The sequence below is a fragment of the Orycteropus afer genome, unplaced genomic scaffold (genome assembly GCF_000298275.1).
Source record: "Orycteropus afer afer isolate SDZICR_OR568_19922 unplaced genomic scaffold, OryAfe1.0 scaffold00104, whole genome shotgun sequence".
In the NCBI taxonomy this organism is placed as follows: Eukaryota; Metazoa; Chordata; class Mammalia; order Tubulidentata; family Orycteropodidae; genus Orycteropus; species Orycteropus afer.
The window spans coordinates 3,335,688-3,357,441 of NW_006921691.1; the positions used below are offsets into that span (position 1 = coordinate 3,335,688).

General features: G+C 36.5%; 1 protein-coding gene across 1 annotated transcript in view; it reads left to right on the plus strand.

Annotated features, from left to right (window-relative positions):
* The window catches only part of TNPO1 (transportin 1), a 72,562-nt gene that overhangs the window by 23,745 nt on the left and 27,063 nt on the right, over positions 1–21,754 (plus strand). Inside the window, exons 8-12 of the mRNA XM_007943329.2 lie at positions 513–631; positions 11,214–11,274; positions 11,831–11,999; positions 19,944–20,096; positions 20,833–21,058. Of these exons, the coding sequence (XP_007941520.1) occupies positions 513–631; positions 11,214–11,274; positions 11,831–11,999; positions 19,944–20,096; positions 20,833–21,058 (728 nt within the window). The remainder of the gene's footprint in view (positions 1–512; positions 632–11,213; positions 11,275–11,830; positions 12,000–19,943; positions 20,097–20,832; positions 21,059–21,754) is intronic.

Here is a 21,754-nt window from a genome sequence, read left to right on the forward strand (position 1 = left end):
GAGCCTGGTGGAACCACTGAGACTATGACCCCTAGCTGCCCTTCAGGTCTGGAATTGAACCCACATCTGTGGTTTCCAGCCAAACAAAATACAGGCACGTGAGTTGAACATTTACCTCAAGTAGATACATTCTTTGGAGAGAACAATCATGAGAAAGAAGGGCTGTTTATGCACAGGGAAACAGCTCAGGGGGCAGGAGTGTATGGAGGGATGGACACAGGGAAGAGGTAACTATGGGGAGAAAGTGGGAGGGGAGCTGTTGCACTGTTGGTAAACTGGTCAATGACATGAGACAAAGTATATGTGAACTGTATGGAAAGTGAATTCGCTCTATAAATCTTCACCCAAATCACAATAAAAAAAATAAAATAAAAAAAAAACAACCTATATTGAGAACCACTATGAAATACGAAGTCCTGACAGTCTTGAAAGGACTAGTAACTTGCTGATGTAGAATTATTATTTAGTTGTATGGTTTAAACTGAATAATATTAAGGTTTGTTTGTTTACAGTACATGCTCCAGAGGACCCAAGATCAAGATGAAAATGTTGCTTTAGAAGCTTGTGAATTTTGGCTGACTTTGGCTGAACAACCAATATGCAAAGACGTACTCGTAAGGCATCTTCCTAAGTGAGTTGTTACTTCTTTCATATGCCTTGTTGTTAAATTTAAGGAACTCTGGTGGTGTGGTGGTTAAAGCAGTTGGCTGCTTGCAAAAAGGTCAGTGGTGGGAACCCACCAGCTGATCTGTGAGAGAAAGATGAAATGATTTGCTTCCGTAACAGGAAACCCTGTGGATCTGAGTGAGAATTGACACTGTGAGTTGGAATCGACAGCAGTGAGTTTGAATATTTTGGTTGTAACTAATTTCTGAACAGTGATTCCTCATTTTATACGTAGGCATACCTGATCTTAATGCCCTTCACAGATAACTGCATTTTTTACAAATTTCAGACATGCGCAATGCAACCTTGCGTTGTTGTTGTTGTTGTTATTTGCCATTGAGTCTACCCCAACTCATAGCGATCCCTCCTTGGGTTTCTGAGGCAGTATCACTACAGAAGTAGGATTGCCCAACCTTCCTTCCGAGGAGTGGCTGGGGGGTTTGCATTAAGCAAGTCTTAATGGCACTATTTTCACAACTGCGTGTGTCACAATTTGATAATTTTCACAATATTTCAAACTTTTTCATAATGTTACTGTATATTTAATAGACTACAGTTTAGTAGAAAAATAACTTTCATATGCACTGAGAAACCAAAATTTTTATCTGACTCACTTTATTGTGATGATACTCACTTTATTGTGGTTGTCTAGAACCAAATCCGCAGCATATCCAAGGTATGCCTGTGTTTAGTCTACATTCTTCTGCCATTGGTAGTAAGTTTCTAAGAATTCAGACATTGGAGAGTTTTACCTGTTTGGAGGCTCAGGCATCTCCAGACCAATTAAAACAATAATTTTATTATTGGCATAAGCAAAACTATTTTTCAAGGAGAAATTACAAGAACTGGATTGTATCCGGCTACCATTATTATGAACATTTTGACCAAAGATTCTATAGAAAAATATTGATCAAAAGCGGGGAGATCAGAATAGAATTTCAAATTTTCATGGACTCCAGACATTCTAGAGCCATGGAGGCTGGATGAACACCTGGAACTATTGCCTAAACCCCTGAAACTATTGTCGTGAGATAACTTAAACCAAAAATATCCCCTGAAGTCATCTTAGGTTAGCTGAACTAGTTTTTAAAAAGGTCTGCCTTTAACATTGTTATTTTAAGATCTATCTGTATGGGATCAAATTGACAAAAGCAACTCAACCTTAGGGTGCAGTGAGTTTATGTTAATGCTGGAGGAGCAACTCAGAAAAGGAAAGTGAGGATGGTTGCACAACTTGAGGAATTGTACATGTAGAAGCTGTTGAATTGATGCATGTTTTGCTGTGTATATGCTGAACAAAAGAAAAATAAAATTTTAATAAAAGGAAAAAGCAATTACAATTTTTTTTTTTTAAGTGTGTGAGGATAGTTTATTCTAAAACATAAATTTTGGATAATCCATGGCATAGTTCTATATATAATCCTTATAGTTTGACCATGAACTCTAATGTTTTATTGTTTTTCCTCAAAATGATTCTGTGGAATTTTAGATTAACCTATTGCTAAGTCTATATTTTACCCAAAGAATGTTACTAAATCGGTTACTTTTCAAAGGAATGCTTACTTTTTTGAAAATGAAGTTAATACAGAAAATCTTTAGTGTTTTGCATTTTCACAAACTTGCCATAATTGATCAGTATTGTTGCTTTTTTCTGTGAAAGCCAATGTGTATGCACTTTCTCAGTTACACTTGTCTTCACTGTAAATGAACTACCATTATATAATTTTCTTTTCCTTACTTTTCCATTCAAAGGAAAGAGATATTCTTTGTCTCTCATATTCCATTAGTCTGTGTCCTTGATAGTCACTGTCATTGTGTCCATTCCTACTTATGCTGACCTTCATTGGGTTTCCAAGGCTGTAAATCTTTATGAAGTAGATTACCTTATCTTCCTCCTGCAGAGCAGCTGGTAGGTTTGAACCACTGACCTTCTGATTAGCAGCCTTAGCTGCTATGCTACCAGAGTTCTGCACTAAGCGATTCTCAAAAGTTGGCTGCACATTACAGTCCATTAGGGAGTTTTACCTATTTGAAGGCTCAGGCATCTCCAGACCAATTAAAACATAGACTGGAGGTGGGATCGAGGCATTGTGATTTTTTTTTTTCCTTTTTAAGTAATCACTCAGTATGTTTTAAGTATTGGCTTTTTTGTGTGTAATTGGTATATACTAATACCATACATCTCAGTGTTTGGAAGAGATTAAGTTAGATGATATGTAAAGCATTTAACATGGCCTCTGACCTACAATTAGTGCTTAAAATTTTAATTACATTATTTTGTTTTTGCTCTTTTTTAGTTAGTGTATGTTCTGAGCTTTCCTCCATGCCATTAGTTTTAAAAGTTGTATAATATTCCTTCATGTTGGGCATATCATGATTATATGATTATATATGACAACAGTTACATAATTGATTATTCCTTATTGACTATTTGTTTACCCTTTTTTTCTTACCAAATAATCCTAGAGTGAACATCTTTGTTCACAGATGTGGTTTCTTTCAGATACAATTCCTAGGAATGATTTTTATCGTCATCAAAGGGTATGGACATTTTAAAACTCTTCATAAATACTCCTATTGCTCTTCAGGGAAATGATGCCAGACGACTCTCCACCAGCAGTGTCTAGCCTAATGCATCATTTGCCAGTCATTAATTACAATTTTTCTAATCTTGGCCATTGAATAAGCAAAAACAGAAACACTTGTTTTAATGTATTTTCCCTAATGATATTTAGATGTTCTCATTTCATATAGCCATTTCAATCCTCTTGTCTTCTTTATCTTTCTTTTCTAGTAAATTCATCTCCCACCAACAAAGCAGGAGTTCCACCTGTATTTCTAGTTAGTCTGGAATTTATTTGAGGTTAAAATACAAAAAATGGTTTTTGGGTTTTTTTTCTATTTAGGAAACCCACATAATAATTACTCCTTTCCTCCCTGATTTGTGATGCTACTTTTGTGATAGATTTGTTTCTTGCTGTAGGGTCATAAAATTCTAAAACTCATATAAGCATACATTGTAGTCAAAAAGTGCAGTGGTTCTATTAATGAAAACGTAAGGTGTAACCAAAAACCAAACCAATTGCCAATTAGTCAGTTCATGGTACAGTATTAGGAAGATGATACTGATAATCTGCAGTTGTAGTTAGGTACTCTAACTCTGTTGTCATTACATTAACAAAATCTGAACCATTTTAAAGCCACATGAACTTGGTAGCTGGCTAAAAGACTAGTGTCTCCTTACTCTCCTGGTTAGTGCAAACATTAAAAAACTGAAGCCAATGTTGACTGGGTTTGAATTATGTGACTTCATACCACTGCTTGGGAAACATTTTTACATAAAATAAGGCTGTTTTTTACTTTTGTTTGAAATAGTGCATTGATAGGATGGGAGGATGCATCTATCAATCTGATGCTGAGATCAAAATTATGATAAAAACTTGGTTTTCCTAGCTTAGTTAACTAGACTCTGCTTATTATAAGCAAAAAAATGTGTACATAAGAGTTACAATTACATATGTAATTATACTGTTGAAGAGATGACATTAAATTCTGTTAGTTTCTGGGCTGTGTTGAGGTTTTTTTTTTTTTTTTTCCAACCAAGACTATTAAGTGTTTTGATTATTGAACATTTGGTAATGTCTTCTTTTATTCCTAAATCATTTGTACTTTTTTCCACCTCTATTCTTGCAGATAATTTTGTTGTTGTTGTTATGTGCCCTCAAGTCAGACCTGACTCATAGTGACCCCTCCTTGGGTTTCTGAAGCGCTATCACTACAGAAGTAGATTGCCCCATCTTCCTTTTGAGGAGTGGCTAGTGGGTTTGAACCACCAGCCTTCTGGTTAGCAGTCAAGTGCCTTAGGCACTACGCTACCAGAGCTCTCGCAGATAATTTTAGAGTCACTGAATTCAATTTCATTGAACTTGGTGGGTGACCTTGGGCAAGTCACTTTATTTCATAGAGCTGTTGTGTATATGAATTGAATTCGATGGTGCATGGAAACCAACTTAACCCAATATCCAGCATGTATTAAATACTCGGTAAGCATACATTGTTGGTTTTAGCATCATCACTTTTATATGATATTGCATTAAAAACTCCTGTGAATTAAGGCAATATCAGGAGGCTTCAGTAGAACATTTCATACCAGTTAGATCTGTTGAACTATTTAATAATGGTCAGCTTGCATGGTGGAGTCCTTGGGTAGAGCAAGTGGCTAAGTGCTTGGCTGTTAACTGAAAGGTTGGTGGTTTGATTCCACCCATGGACACCTTGGAAGAAAGAACTGGTGATCTGCTTCCAAAATATCAGACATTGAAAACTGAAAACTTCACAAAAAAAACATTTCTACTCTGACATATGGGGTCACCATGAGTTGGAATTGACTTAATGGCAGCTGGTTTTGTTTTGTTTTGACCTTGCATGATAGTGAACTAGAATTGGTTGTATACATACCAGATTGCCACATAGTGACAAATAACTCTCATATCTCACTTCTGACCTCATTTTTTGTGTATGTTTTTTTGTTCTCGTGGCCCAGTTTTTTTGTTGTTGTTTGGTACTCTCATGACAAAAGAGAACTCCCCCATAGGGTTTTCTAGGCCATTATCTTTACTAGAGAATGAATATGGTCAAGAGTCATTGGCTGGGTTCACACTGCTAACCTTGCATTTAGGAGAGAAGCACTTTTGCACTATAAACCAAAACCACCAGCCCTGTTGTCGTTGAGTTGCTCTTACTCGTAGCAGCCCTATAGGATGGGGTAGAACTGCCCCATAGGGGTTTCCAAGGCTGTTGTCTTTGGAAGCAGACTGCCAAATCTTTCTCCTGTGGAGTGCTGGCACAGACATCATGATCTACAAATTATCTGTACTGCCCAGCCTCCAACTACCACACATTTCATCTTCCTGGCTCTGGATTAATTGAACAGTCTTTCTACTTTGCTGTTGAACACTGTTGGGAAAAGTTGCACTCTGCCAGGGACAGTGATTGCTATAGAAGTCTATGGTCTTCAACTCAAGTGGACCCTTCACATTATCTGCCAATCCTTTATACAGATCAGTTTTTATCTTCCACTCACTTGAGTGACTTCCAAACCTTTATCACTCCTCTGAAGTTCTTTCATTTACTTTGAGCACTTCTGCTTTAGAAAGAAAACATGTTACCTTGCCCCGTAACTTGCAGGTCTATTTTCATGTGAATTTTCTCTTAAAAGTCTTTCTACTTACAGTCTGAGTAAGGAACTTTTCATATAGATTCTATCTCCTTTTTTCCCCTATTTCCACTTTCTTTGCAACATTTTAACTTTCTGCACTTTCTTCCATCTAAAAAAATTTTATGTTTCAGTGTCAAAGGACTCACTGTCTTCATTTCTTAACCACCTCATGTTAACTCTTCAGTATCTTAGTCTATCATCTGTTCTTACACCATTTCTCTGAAATTGTTGATAAAAGTCATCAATAATACAATATTTGACCATCCAGATGAACTTAGTTCCCTCGCCAAATGCCTATAACTTACAAAATATAATTCTATGTATTACAAACATGCTAGTTATGTTTATTTACTATTAATCTTTTTATTTTAAATTTAGAAGGGCTTTGAGCATGAAAATTTGACTGGGACACATCTTTAAACCTATCCAGGGAATTTTAAATTCCATTACTTAAGCTTTTCTTTATTACTGTTCCCTTAGTCAATGAAGGCTTGGAAAATATTTCATTGATCTTAGGATTTTGCTCAAAGTTGGTGTCATACATTTGTTTGTTAATTGACATTACAGTATATAACTTTGAAGTAAAGTCTTCATAAAGACTAAGGACATTAATGTGGAGAACAGGATTTCTTAGATCTGGTGTAAGGAAAAGGGAACCATCTGTGGTGTTTAACCAAATTTGTTTTGAATCCTCACTGTCCTGTTTACTTAAAACTTCCTTATGACCTTGACCAGATAACATAGCCTCTCTGAGCTTTAGTTTATACATCTGTAAAATGGGCATTGTAACACCTTCCTCACTAGCTTATAAGGAAGGTACTTCTTAATAAGCCCACAGCTGGCACTCAGTATGAAATCCTTTTGTGTGTTCTCTTTTTCCAAGCCACCCAGAACAGCGGGGTTGGGGAAGATTAAGGCTAAAATTTGGAAGCAGGCACTCTTGACTTTGTTGCTGAGTATGCTTACAAAGAAGTCTTATACCTTTTATCCTCTTAAGAATCTTTTCTGATTTGTGTGGTAGACCAGTGAAAAACATACCATCAAAGCTTAAATCTTTGGTATCTACAAGAAACTTTAAGTTAATGTTTTGACTTCTACTGAAGTGTTTTCATACATATTTTTTAAAAAAAACTAGACATTGTAAATATTCCGTGTGTACTTGGAATTCCATATCTGCAGACACCATGGTTGTTTTAATGACTACATAATGGTACAGGGTAGGCAGGATATCTTGATTCAACTATTATCAGAAATTTAGGTTGTTAATTAATTAAAAAGTTAAAATGTTCTTATAACTTTGTTACTAGAGTTCTTTTTCCTTTTTTGCATTGTTTCTTTTGGATAAATTCCTTCAATTTCTGTTTATATACTTTAAACCTGGTGACTTTTTTTAATTATTAGAAAAGAAATATAGATGCTGAATATAGACTCATTGTCAAAATGTTACACCATTTAAAAATAAAAGATAACTTTTGTCTCCTCTCTCCATAGATAAGTTTCTCATATAGCCTTCTAAATAGTCTTTGTGTATAAGTAATTATATGGATAATCTCATTGTAATCCAAATGGAAATGTGCTGTATATATTTTACACCAGAGTTTTTTCTTAAATATTATTTATTTTTAGCCTTAAATGATGAACATTTACATTTTTACATTTTTCCTGTTACAAGTTCCCATGCTAAACAAAAGTAGAGTATTCCTAGGAAACCTTTCATAGGCTGACATGGTGTAAACAAAGAAGCAATTATCATTACTTATATGGGTAAAATTCCTTAGTATTCCCAGAGCCAAAAACTAACCTACCAAATAATGCATAAAACCTAATGTAACAGTAATATGTAGTGTTCATAGACACAGTTCAAAGCTATGATGGCTTGATGCTGAGAAGCTGAATGTAGTTCCTGGAGGAGGCGCATGGTGATGCCACTCTTGCTACTTGGAGTGTGTGATGCCTCTTGATAACTCATTACAGGACTAGTTTCGCTGAATACTAGTTTCACTTTTTGCCTTTTTTTGTAAACATGGAAATCCTCTTTGGATTATTTTTTGGTTGGCAAAAACAGGAACTCATGTAGGTCTTCAGAAAGCAAAGTGATGTAAAATGAACTTTAGAAAAGTAGGGACACGTGCATGTCAAGGAAACATCAGTCTTTAAAAATGGGTATTTAGTATATTTGGGGCCCTAGGGGATGGCCTCAGGCCTAAGACAGTCACCTGCCACACCCCAGGCTGGCAGTTCAAATCCATCAGCCACTCCCTGCCAGGTAGTCAGGCCGTCTCTTTCTGGAGCTCTGGTAGTGTAATACGTATCTAAGGCACTTGACTGCTAACCAGAAGGCTGGTGGTTCAAACCCACCAGCCACTCCTCGGAAGGAAGGTTGGGCAATCTACTTCTGTAGTGATGCCGCCTCAGAAACCCAAGGAGGGGTCGCTATGAGTCGGGTCCGACTCGACGCTGTATTTGGGATAAATTCTTAGGGAAGAAATTGCTTATTTTCTTTTTACACTGACAGACAACTGTATCCCTGCTAAGATTCCAAATAGTGAGTTCTATGAGTGTGTGCCTCAGAGATACTACTCATTCCAGACCACCAAAATAAAGCGAGTCATGATTTTTTGTTTATTTGTTTCCCGGTGCATATAAAAGTTATGTTTACATTATACTATGGTCTATTAGGAAGATCTGGTGGCATAGTGCCTAAGGCATTTGACTGCTAGTAGCTAGAAGGCTTGTAGTTCAAACTCACCAGCCACTCTTCAGAAGGAAGATTGGGCAATCTGCTTCTGTAGTGATACCACCTCGGAAACCCAAGGAGGGGTCGCTATGATTGAGAATGACTCGACAGCAGTGGATTTGTTTTGGTCTATTAAGTGTGCAGACAGCACTATGCCCAAAAAAACAATTAAACCAAAAACCAAACTCAGTGCCGTCAAGTTGGTTCCAACTCATAGCGACCCCTCCTTGGGTTTCCGAGGTGGTATCTCTACGTAATCTACAGAAGTAGAGTGATTGCCCGGTCTTCCTTCCCAGGAGTGGCTGGTGGGTTTGAACCACCAGCCTTCTAGTTAGCAGTCAAATGCCGGAGGCACTCTGCCACCAGAACTCCATTTAAAAAAAAATTAACATGTCTTAATTTTAAAATAACCTTTATTTTTAAAAAATACCATCATAAGACAACAGTGAAGTCTGCCACATCGACTGATTTTTCTTTTCACAAGAGATTTTCCTGTCGTATATGATACTGTTGGTAACATTTTAACCACAGTAGAACTTCTTTCAATATTGGAGCTAATCTTCCCAAATCCTACTGCTGTTTTGCCATTTAAGTTTATGTAATGTTCTGAACCTTTTGTCATTTCAGTAATGTTCACAGAATTTTCAATAGGAGTAGATTCCATCTGAAGAAACCACTTTCTTTGCTTATCCATAAGAAGCAATTCCTCATCTTTTAAACTTTTATCATGAGATTACAGCAATTCAGTCATATTTTCAGGCATACTTCCAGTTTTCTTCCTGCTTCCACCATATCTTCAGTTATATCCTCCACTGAAGTCTTGAACCCCTCAAAGTCATCCTGGAGGATTAGAATCAACTTTTTCCAAACTCTTGCTAGTGTTGATGTTTTGACCACCTCCTGTGAATCACAGATATTCTTAATGGCATCTGGAATGTGGTGAATCCTTTACACAGGTTTTCAATTTACTTTGCCCAGATCTATCAGAGGAAACACTATCTATGGCAGCTATAATATTACAAAATATATTTATTAAATAATAGGACTTGAAAGTAGAAAATACTCCTTGATCCATGGACTATAGAACGGACAGCAGTGTGTTAGCAGACATGAAAACAACATAAATCTCATTATATATTTCCCTCAGAGTTCTTGGGTGACCAGGTGCATAATCAGTAGTAATATTTTGAAAGGAAGCTTTTTTCTGAGCAGTAGGTCTTGAGAGTAAGCTTAAAATATTCAGTATACCATGTTGTAAACAGATAGGTTGTCATCTAGGCTTTGTTGTTCCATTTATGGAGCACAGGTGGAGAGTAAATTTAGCATAATAATTCTTAAGGGCCCTAGGATTTTCAGAATGGTAAATTAGCATTGACTTCAACTTAAAGCCACCAACTGCTTTAGCTCTTAATAAGAGAGTCAGCCTGCCCTCTGAAGTTTTGAAGCTAGGCATTGACTTTTCCTCTCTAGGTGGCATCTTCTTTTAATATAAGGCTGTTTTGTCTGCATTGAAAATCTGTTGTTTAGTGTAGTCTCTTTCATCAGTTGTCTTAGCTAGATTCTCCAAATAACTTGCTTCTGCGTTATCACTTGGTGTTTCACCTTACACTTTCACGTATATGATGACTTCTTTCCTTAAACCTCATGAGCCAACTTCTGCTGCTAGCTTCAGATTTTTCTTCTGCAGCCTCCTCACTTTTCTCAGCCCTCATAGAATTGAAGAGAATGAGGGCCTTGCTCTGGGTTAGGCTTTGGCTTAAGGGAATGTTTCGGCTTCTGTGGAGACCACTAAAACTTTCTCAGTATCAGCAATAAGGGTGTTTTCGCTTTCTGATCGCTCATGTGTTCGCTGGAGCAGCACTTAATATTTCCTTCATAGCTGGGCTGTTTAGTGCAAGAAGCCAAGCTTTCAACCTATCTCAGCTTTCTACTTGCCTTCCTCATTAAGCTTAATCATTTCTAGATTTTGATTTAAAATGAGAGACTTACAAATCTTCCTTTCACTTGAATACTTAGAGGCCACTGTAGGATTATTAATTGGCCTAATTTTAATATTGTCATGTCTCAGAGAATAGGGAGGCCTTAAGAGATGTGAAAGAGAAGGGTAACAGCCAGTCAGTAGAGCAGTCAGAACACACACATTTATTAAGTTCACCATCTTACATGGACACAGTTTGTGGTGCCCAAAAACAATTATAATAGTAACATCAAAAGATCACAGATCACCTTAACAGATATATATAATAATAATGAAAATGTTTGAAATACTGTGAGAGCTACCAAAATGTGACACAGACACGAAGTGAGTACAGGCTGTTGCAAAAATGGTGCCAACAGACTTGCTCACTGCCGAGTTGCTACAAAACTTTAATTTTAAAAAAGTACAGCAAGACTAAGCTCAGTTAAACAAGGTAGAAGGCACAAGAAGTGTTTCAGGAATAATCATAACACTGGATAGGATCTAAGAACGTATTACCAATGATTGTCTCATGATGTTACTTGTGTATTTAGGGTTATAAGTTACTATGTTGGGGCTTCTTAATTTTCTGTTGAGATCTTTAGATTTTTGTTTAATGAATTTATTTTTTATAGATTGATTCCTGTGTTGGTGAATGGCATGAAGTACTCAGATATCGATATTATCCTGCTGAAGGTAAGTAAACTTTACTGATACGTAAGGAAATGCTTTTTCTGTTGGCATAGTCAGTCTGTGAATTTGGCCAGTAGAGCATTTAGTCCAACTGTTACATACTACAAAAATTCAAAGTTAAAGCAAACATCATAATAAATTTTGGTGGTGATGGAGTCTAGCTTAACTGGAACTAGATGCTTATGCTAATTTATTTATCACTGATTTCCTGTTGCTTTAAATTTAACCTAAATTACTTGGTAGGTATTTTAAAAAATAAGACTTGTTAAATATGCTGGTATGAATTTAACTCAGGTAAAGTAAGTTATGCCAGCTGATGAGAGACAATATAATGTAGCTGAAAGTCCCTGATACTTAATAGTTGCTGTCTATTAGTCTATTCTCCCCACCACAGAGGTAAATTATCTGCACAGAAGAGTACTTCTTAATTAGAAAGTATGTTCCAGGATCCTCTCAAATTTCAAACTGTGCATGACTATTTCTCTGGATATTCTCTTGATTATTTCATACATGTTATTAGCTTATAATGAATGTCACCAAAAATTTCCTTTTTAAAAAGGGTGATGTTGAAGAAGATGAGACGATTCCTGATAGTGAACAAGATATAAGGCCACGTTTTCATCGATCAAGGACAGTGGCTCAGCAGCATGATGAAGATGGGATTGAAGAGGAAGATGATGATGATGATGAAATTGATGACGACGACACTATTTCTGACTGGAATCTAAGTAAGTGAGAGGCACAACTATAGTTGCCTGCTTTACTAGCATTTTTATTGAGGTATAATTCACATACGCAGCCATCACCACAGTCAATTCAGAACATTTTCATCATCTGAAAAAGAAATCTTGTGTCTGTTAGCAGTCACTCCCCATTTTCTCCTAAACCCCGGGCAAGTCTACTTTCTCTATAGATTTGCCTATTTTACACCTTTCATGGAAATGGAGTCATGCAATATGTTATTAGATTCTTTTCACTTAGAATTATATCCTATATCAATACTTTATTCCTTTTTATTGCAAAATAAGTCACTTCTATTTTGGATATACTACATTTTGTTTTCTTTCATCAGTTGGTAGACATTTGGGGTGGTTTGCCCTTTTTGACTATTACAAGTAATGCTACTACGAGCCTTCATATACAAGTTTTTGTGTAGACATATGTTTTTATTTCTCTTGAATATATATCTAGGAGTGAAATTACTGAGTGATGTGTTAATTCTATGTTTAGTCTTTTGAGGGATTGCCAAGCTATTTCAAATTGCGACCAGCAGTGTATGAAGGGTTCCATTTTCTGCTATATGCTCACCAATACTTGTTGTTATGGGTTTTTTTTCTTTTTTAATTAATTGTTATAGCCATAGATCTAGTGGTTGTGAAGTGGTATCTCATTATGGTTTTGATTTGCATTTCCTTGTTGGGCCTGCTCTTATATTTAATTGTTGTTACATTCCTTAATTAGAACTCTAAAAACTCATTGCTCAAAAGGTTTTGTATTTTATTTGGTACTATAAAATAGGAATATTGGCAATAAGCTAGCATAAACTAATTTTCTGTGACAATTTGCATAAGAATTGGCTAGTTATCATGGATAATTCTAAAAATAGCATAAATTAATTTGAATATATAACTATATTCCCTTTTTTTAAAAAAAATGGTGGTTTAGGGGAACATTTACAAAGTAAAATGGTTTTCCATTCAGCAATCCATACACTTTTTGTTTTGTGACATTTACTGCAATTCCCACACTGTAGCAACATTCTTCCCACTTCCTCCCTGTGCCCACCCCTTCCCTTAGTTCTTCCTCCCATCCCTTCCTGCCTTCCTAGCTCTATTCCTGGACAAATGCTGTCCTCTCTATCTCAGATGTGCAATTGTTCTAATAAGCGCATACCCACCAGATAGTGCTGATCATCTTATAAACCTGTCTATCATTTGGCTGCCAGTTGAGTCACAGGAGTTAAGTTTCTAGCTTGAAGGGTGTCTAAGGGCCATAGTTTTGGGGATTCTACCAGTCTTCATCAGACCAGTAAGCCTGATCTTTTTTGTAATTTTGAGTTTTGTTCCACATTTTCCCCCACTCTATCCAGGACTGCTTACTATGATCCTTTTCAGAGTGGTCAGCAGTGATAGCTGGGCACCATCTAGTTTTTCTGGTCTCATGTTTGTGGTGACTGGGGTTCATGTGCTCCATTAGTCCTTTGTACTAACTTTTCTGTGTCTTTGGTTTTTTCATTCTTTGCTTTGGACAGGGAAAGACCAATAGTTGCACCTTAAATGGCTGCTCACAAGCTTTTAAGACCCCAGTCATTGGTCACCAAAGTAGGATGTAGAGCATTGTCTTTGTGAACTGTGTTGTGTCAGTTGTCCCTGAGACTGTGGTCCTGAGCCTCAAGTTATTTGGTTATGGCTAAGACATTTTCATTACTTTGTCTCGTTTGTGCTCTACTATGTTCATGGATATATTTGCAACACATACAAAGGTAGAGATAGACTGTCAAACCTGTATGTGTATATTTGTGGGTGTAGTCCCAGTCGCCTCCCCACCTCTGTTCAGCTTGAATGTCTGTCTATTCATCCACTTGTAAATTAACGTTATTGCCATTTTTGCAGGATTGTGAATGTAAACTATTCATCTTTGTTGCCTGTAACTCTTCCGCTTCTGCTATGTTTTCCACTGCCTTGATTTATTTTGTGCTGCCCTCCCCCTTACTGTGTATTGTCTTTCCCTTGACCCACATTAATACATCCCTGCCCTTTAGTTGATGACTGTCCCTCCCACCCCTGGGAAACGTCAAAGTACAATTCTTTCCATGTGTAAACCTTTTCTTGACTTTTTACAATAGCTGTCTCATACAGTAATTATCTTTTGTGATTGACTAATTTCACTCAACATGGTGCTCCCTAGCTTCATCTACACTAGTATGAAGTGTTTTGTAGATTCATCATTGTTCTTTAACATTGCATAGTATTCCATTGGGTGTATGTACCACAGTTTGATTATTTCTTCATCTGTTGGTGGGCACTTAGGTTGTTTCCATCTTTTTACTGTTGTGTATAGTGATGAACATGGTATGCATATATTTGTTCATGTTATAATTTTTATTTTTCTAGAATATATGCATAATAGTGGGTCACTATATTAAAAATTTTAAAAATAGGCTTTTTAAAATTTCTGTTAGTGTTCATCTTTAAGAGTGAACACTAACAGTCAGCTGTCACCTGTGGAGCCAGCATTCTAAATAACTCTTGGGAAGAACCTCAGCATCTGTGTTGTGTTTCTGCTTGCTTGCTTCTTTTAAAAGCTACACTGCTCCAGTTAATGGCTCCTCAGCCTTGACATTCTATTGGCACTTTGAGTCAGATAATTCTTTGTAGGGAGGTCTCTGTGTTCTAGGCTGTTGAGTTGCATCCCTGGCTTCTGCCTAGTAGATACCAGTAGCAGCCCACAACACACACACAGTTCTGACACCAAAAATGTCTCTATACATTGCCAAATGTCCGCTGGGGAACGAAATTGTCTGCAGTTGAGAACCACTCCTCTGGTTCAAAGAGTGTTGGTATTTCTAATAACTGATGGAATTAATGCATCATCACTGTGGGCTGTGTAATTCATTTGGTTAGATAATGCTCATTTCCCTGTTACCCATTTAGTTTCCTTGTAACAGTCATTTATTTAGAGTGCCTAGTATACCAAGCACTAGGCCAAGGACTTTGCATGCATTTTCTCATTTAATCTTTCCACAGCCTAAGGTGGATAAGAAAACTACAGGAAGAAAAACGTACCCAAGGTTAGTATAGCTAGTACTGATGGTACATCTAGTATTGGAACCTAAGTCTGATGTACAAGAGAACCTAAGGTCTGTCACAGATTACCTCCCATTGTATCCCTACTTTCAGGGTGGGAGGCAGGATGGATTAAGATGGTATTGCAGGTGCACTCTAAGTGTAGTATTTACACATTCTGAAAAAAACACTTTCTCTTTACATCCCACTCATCTTTATATCCTGCCATAAGTTGATCTGTACATGTATAGAAATACAAATGTTTTATCTTTTTTGGATAGGATGCTGAAATTACAAAAATGGAATTAAATTATATTAGTGTTAAGATTCTTTTCCATATGTCATTTCAAAAAGCCAAACTCATGCCATCAAGTCAGTTCGACTCATGGCAACCCGTGTTGGGTTTCTAAGGCTATAAATCTCTGTGGAAGCAGACCGCCTTATTTTATTCCGCGGAGCAGCTGGTGGATTTGAACCACCACTGGTGGATGACAGCCAAAATACCTTAACCGCTAACCCACCAGAGCCGTAGGTTTCATTGTCTCATGGCAATGTAATATTTAATTGTAGTGACTGATAAGAAAATCCTCTGATAGGTAAGTTTTGTTTGTTTGTTTTTAGGTTTTACCATTGTCTAACAGTTTATTAACCATTTGGTATGCCTGATTAACATTGGGAAGAATATTAGTACTTAAAATTACTTTCTTTTTTTTGTTACTTTCTAAATTACGTTAAATAAAATCTGAATTTGTGTATAGTCTTTCTAAAGAATATTTTGTGTATGTTTTATGCATAATGTACTGGTGATTTGTTCCAGTTTATTTGCATAATATCTGACTAAATTGTTACATACTTGATTATAAATGAACTATTACTAGAAATGTCAAGTAAAAATCGTAAGTGTGCATATTTTGCTATGCAATTTTAACAGTGGCCCTCATATTCTACAGACATTGGAACAATACTTGTTTTATTTTTTTCTATATAAACAATTCTATTTTGGCAGTCATGTATCATTTTCATACTTTTTTCATATTCATGTATTCTTTAGGAATTTTCTTTGATTTTTTTTTTTTCTCTCTCTCAGCCACATCTCAAGCAGTACTTGCAGTGAAAATCATAGGTTTGACATGCTACTCTAATATTTTTTATTTTTCTAAAACATACATTAAAATTACTTCCGCACCCATCATGGGAATTTTCTTAGATTGCCCAGTTGTATGATAATTTTATGTTCAACTTTTTGAGGAAATTTCCACCATCCTGGCAGTACCATTTTACACTCTCACCAGTAATGAATGGTTTCCAGTTTCTCCACAACTTTATGAGCATCTGTTATTTTCTTTCTTTTGTGTGTGTTTGTTTTTATTATTGCCTTTCTATTAGGGGTGAGGTGACAGTTCACTGTTGCTTTAATTTGTCTCTCTCTGATGGCTAATGATGTTGAGCATCTTTTCATATACTTGCTGACCATTTAAATATCCTTTGGTGAAATGTCTGTTCAAGTCCTTTGCCAGTTTTTCTTGATTGGATTGTTTGTCTTTATCCTATTTAATTGTATAAGTATTTTGTATATTTTTTATATTAGACCCTTATCTGTATAGAGTTCCTAAAAATTTTCTCCCAGTCTGTAGGTTGTCTTTTCACTTTGCCAATACAGTCCTTTGATGAACACAAACATTTAAATTTTTATGAAATACCTTTTTATCTATTTTGGTTTTTGCTGCTCGTGCTTTTGTTACATTTGATAAGCCATCATTAAAAACTAGGTCCCAAGCCACTCAGTGGACTTTTTGTACTCTCTTAAATTAAAATCCATTTGTATTCCCTTTTGAATGGATTTTATTTTTTAACACTTGAATGATTATATATCATCATGCATTTTGGTCATTTGGAAAATATTGATTCACTGAGTTAAACAGTTCTTTCAAACCTTGACACATTTCATTTTACAATATGAAAAAAAATCATATTTGTTATTATCACCACTTGTCATTAGAAGATTATTGAGAAGCTGTCAGGTTTATAGTGGCAGATACCAGTTTTCCAAAATTATGATTTTTACTTTTTAACAGTTTGAATTTATCATTGATGGTCAATAATGTCAGATATTTTTCTTGAAATAGCAGGCCCACTTCCTTCTTTTTCAGTTTCCCAAGTCTGGGTAACTATAGCTATATGTCAGTGGTTCATGCACGTGAAAATAGTTTTCCTAGAAGAAAGCAGCAAGTTCAGCTTGCAGCTCAAAATGGTGCTTTTCCTGAAGATAACCATCATACTTCTGTGATAAAAGTACTTTATATATATTTCCCATTTTGTATTACCATACTAAAAAGACATTTCCTTATGGAGATCTGGTGGCATAGTGCCTCGGGCATTTGACTGCCAACCAGAAGGTTGATTGAAGGAAGATTGGGCAATCTACTTCCGTAAAGATACTGCCTTGGAATCCACCCAAGGCAAGGTTGCTATGAGTCAAATCAACTTGATGGCAGTGGTATTTGGTATTTTTGTTGTTTTGGGGTTTTGTTTATTTTTTCTTTTGGTTTAGATATTAAATAAAAGCTCTTTTTTTTTTTTTTTTTTAACTGCTTCATCAAGGGCATTCTTAAGTGAAATAAGCTTTTTAAAAAAAAAAATATGGACATGTGGTAGTGAAGAATGCAATGACTGGTATAATTGGGTTGCCCTGCCTTATTTGTGCTAAGGCACCAGCAGTTTTACCCACGGTGGGTATTATACTATTAGTCAAAAGTTGTCATGGTGAAGAAGACAAATAACATCTTAGCGTCATTGAAGTAATTTTGGCCTTCTTGACCCCCTGAGTCTTGTACAGTGCCCAGGAGCCATCTGTGAACCACATTATCAGAACCACTAAACATTTAGACTCAAGACTATCAAAGGCTGAATTTGTCACTGTTGTGCTCAGAAGTATATAGGATAGAAATCACATCTTACTATTTGGACAGCATTGGACCCTTTTCTTCTGAAGGAGCCCTTACAACTGTCCCCACAATCGTTCATATAGGTAGTCTGGTGACTTAGGTTCTTTAGTATCAAGATGACATTGTGCCAGTAGGGGAGCTGCCTTGACTTAACAGCATCACATCTCATAGGAGCCAACTTTTATAGTCATAGCTTACAGGGGCCCTGCAGGAGGCATACCCAATTACAGCAGTCCCTGTACTCAGGGAAGCCCAGTATGGTTATCTCATCAGATATTTAAAGTTCAGACGTAGAATTCTCAATCTAGATGTTATATGTCAAGCACAAGTAGTTTTATCATAAATTGTTGCTTAGTAGTATAACTAACATGTACCATCTTTATCCAGGTTTCCAGAAAAAATAGAGCTAGTTAATAGAAGTTAAATTCTCATGAAAGAGAAAAGTTTTGTTGACTTCTTAACCAACAATTACTATTACTCTTCTTTAACAATTATGGCTACCTTATAAAGCATCATCTTTGGACTACCAGAAATGATCTTGTTTATTACTAGCATAGTAGCCATAATTTTGGCAATTATCTCTGTAACTGTTTATGGTAGATGGGATAGGACAGGCATTGCTCCTCCCTCCTTAACTTTTTATTGTGATTTAAGTGAAAGTTTACAGAGGAAAATTGGTTTTTCATTCAACTATTCACCCGTTATGTTTCGTGACATTGAGTGCAAGTCTCCACAGTGTTAACAAAAGTTTTCCTACTTCCTCCCTGTGTTTACCATTTCCGTTTGTCCTTCTTTCCTATCCCTTCTTGCCTTCTGCGTTTTATCCCTGGACAAATGCTGCCCTTTTGATCTCATTTGCTTGATTGTTCTAAGGAATACATACCTCTCAGGTATTGTTCACCTTATAGGTATTGTTAGACTGAAAGTTGAGCCACAGGGGTGATTTCAGTTCCAGACTTGCAGTGTGTCTAAGGGCTATCGTCTTGGGAATTCCCCCTTCTCTGCCTGACCTCTGCCCCAGTCTTCATCAGACCAGTGAGCCAGGTCTGTTTCATGATTTTTCTCCATGTGTTTCTTCCACTTTGTCCCAGACCTTCTATTGTAATCCTTTCAGAGTGGGTAAGCAGTCATAGCTGGGCACCATCTTGTTTTTCTGGTATTGGAGTCATGGAACCTGAGGTCCGCTAGTCCTTTGGACTAATTGTTTCCATGTGTTTTTTATTTTCTTCATTCTTTTTGCTCTGAACAGGGAGAGTCCAATAATTGCACCTTGTTGTTGTTGTTGTTGTTATGTGCTGTTGAGTTGGACCTAACTCATAGCAACCCCTCCTTGGGTTTCCGAGGCGATATCACTATGGAAGTAGATTGCCCAACCTTCTTTCCAAGGAGTGGCAGTAGGTTTGAACCACCAGCCTTCTGGTTAGCAGTCAAGTGCCTTAGGCACTGCGTATTTTTAAAATCACACTGTTATAGTAATGTTGGAATCAACTCAGTGGCAGTGGGATTGTTTTTTGTTTTGGATATCTATTATATTTGATTATGATTGATTTTTTATTTTGAATCTTGTGTCCTTCAGAATACTAAGCTTTCTTCATACTTGAATCACTCAATCTTCGTGATGCTCAGACATAGATGCCTTGTAGGTCGTTTTTATAGATAGATATATGAACACGTGTTTACTAGGAAAAGAAACTTAGTGGTTGTTATGTGCTCAGAGCAAAGTAGTAGAGTCAAAGTTAGTAGCCATAGTTTTGTAACACATAAGGAGGTACTCAAGACCCTTTCCAACAGAACATACTGAGCTATCCTGTTGATTTTTACATTGAAACTCTGTAGAGAGATGAATGAATAAAGCTTGGTACATGCAATAAACACTCAGTTTGGGGGACATATAACTAAATAATAGTAAATGTTAATGTAATATTTTCGAATATTTCCTTAGGAAAATGTTCTGCTGCTGCCCTAGATGTACTTGCAAATGTGTATCGTGATGAACTTTTGCCCCATATTTTGCCTCTTTTAAAAGAATTACTTTTTCATCATGAATGGGTTGTTAAAGAATCTGGCATCTTGGTTTTAGGAGCAATTGCTGAAGGTAAGTCTACATCAGATTTGAATTATGAAGACCTTACTTGTCACTAATAAGGCTTGGCTGCTGTAAGGGATTACTGTCTAAGTGAAGACTGTTCATTATTGAATCCACATACTTCTTTCTTTTTTGTGATGGTGGTGTGGAGTAGACAAGACTGTGATTCACATTAACCTTATAAGAAATATTTGAATCCAAAAGTGATCTTAGAATGAATTTCTGCTTTGAATTAGTTAACTATTCTTAAGTAGCAGTAGGCAGACTCATAACCCTAGCCAGATATTTTGCAAATGCTTTCTGTTATAATAAAATGAACAGAATAAGAGAACTCTCATGTCCAAAGCATCCCCGTTGCTAGAAAAATAATTCATGTTCTCTAGGTAAGTCTTGGAAACATGATAAGATAAGAGTGTCTTCTTTCTCTATAAGGGATTAATACTGATCTTTGCCTGTAAATATTTATATCTTAAAAAACTAACTACAAGTATTACTGAAAGTCATAAATTTGTGTGATAGGTAAAGTGAAGCCCTTACCTTACTGGAAGATATCTAGAATCAATTAGCTATAATGTCAGTTATTTTATAAATTTGAGGCAGATTATTACAGTGATCTTTATTGCAAAGGAAATGCTCTGAATGTTTTTCATGGTGCATATGTCAATTTAGTATTCAACTGGAATCTTGTTTTAACCAAATTTTAACACTTTTTGAAAGAATTGTTTCTGTTACATTTTTTTTCCAGGTTGCATGCAAGGCATGATTCCATACCTGCCTGAGCTCATTCCTCACCTAATTCAGTGCCTCTCTGATAAAAAGGCTCTTGTACGTTCCATTACGTGCTGGACTCTTAGCCGCTATGCACACTGGGTAGTCAGCCAGCCCCCAGACACGTACCTGAAGCCATTAATGACAGAATTGCTAAAACGTATCCTGGATAGCAACAAGAGAGTACAAGAAGCTGCCTGCAGGTAGGACAGATCTATAATAGAAAGTTCATTGTGGAAGAAGGGAATAGGTAATTCAGTGGAAATCTTAATTTTCAACCTTGTGGCAGATGTTGGTATCATACTGTTAATGGAGTGTTTTGTGTTGAAGTTTTCCAGCTATGTCAGAAAATTTCATTCCCCATCTTGGTGAGATTTTTGAGGGATTGAAGGTTGCTCTTGGGTTTGCAGAGTAGTGTATTTTATCACATTGTGTTTAGCTAGAACAGTTTTACTGTATGTAAAATCTTTGAGCCTCTATTAATTGTTAGGTAAATACTAGATGCTGAGGTTATATTCTCTGCCAACTTAGATCTTACAGGCTAGTTGTTGTATGCCATTGAGTCGATTGTGAATGGTAGTGACACTATAGGACAGAAGAACTGCCCTTAGGGTTTCAAAGGCTATAATACTCTTTACAGGAGCAGATCACCAGGTCTTTTCTCTCACAGAGCCACTGCTAGGTTTGAGGAGCTGAATAGTTAACTGTTTTGTCCATCAGGGCTCCTTTTAAAGAAGGCCAGTTGATCCTCATCATTTGCTAATTCTGTATTTACAAATTCACTAAAAATACTCATGGTCCTTGACAGACATGTGCATGTACAGACCTGGAAGAATTTCTAGCTGAGGTCAAATAAAGTTGGTTCTGTATTTGGTAATGTGGATTCTTTATACAGTGTA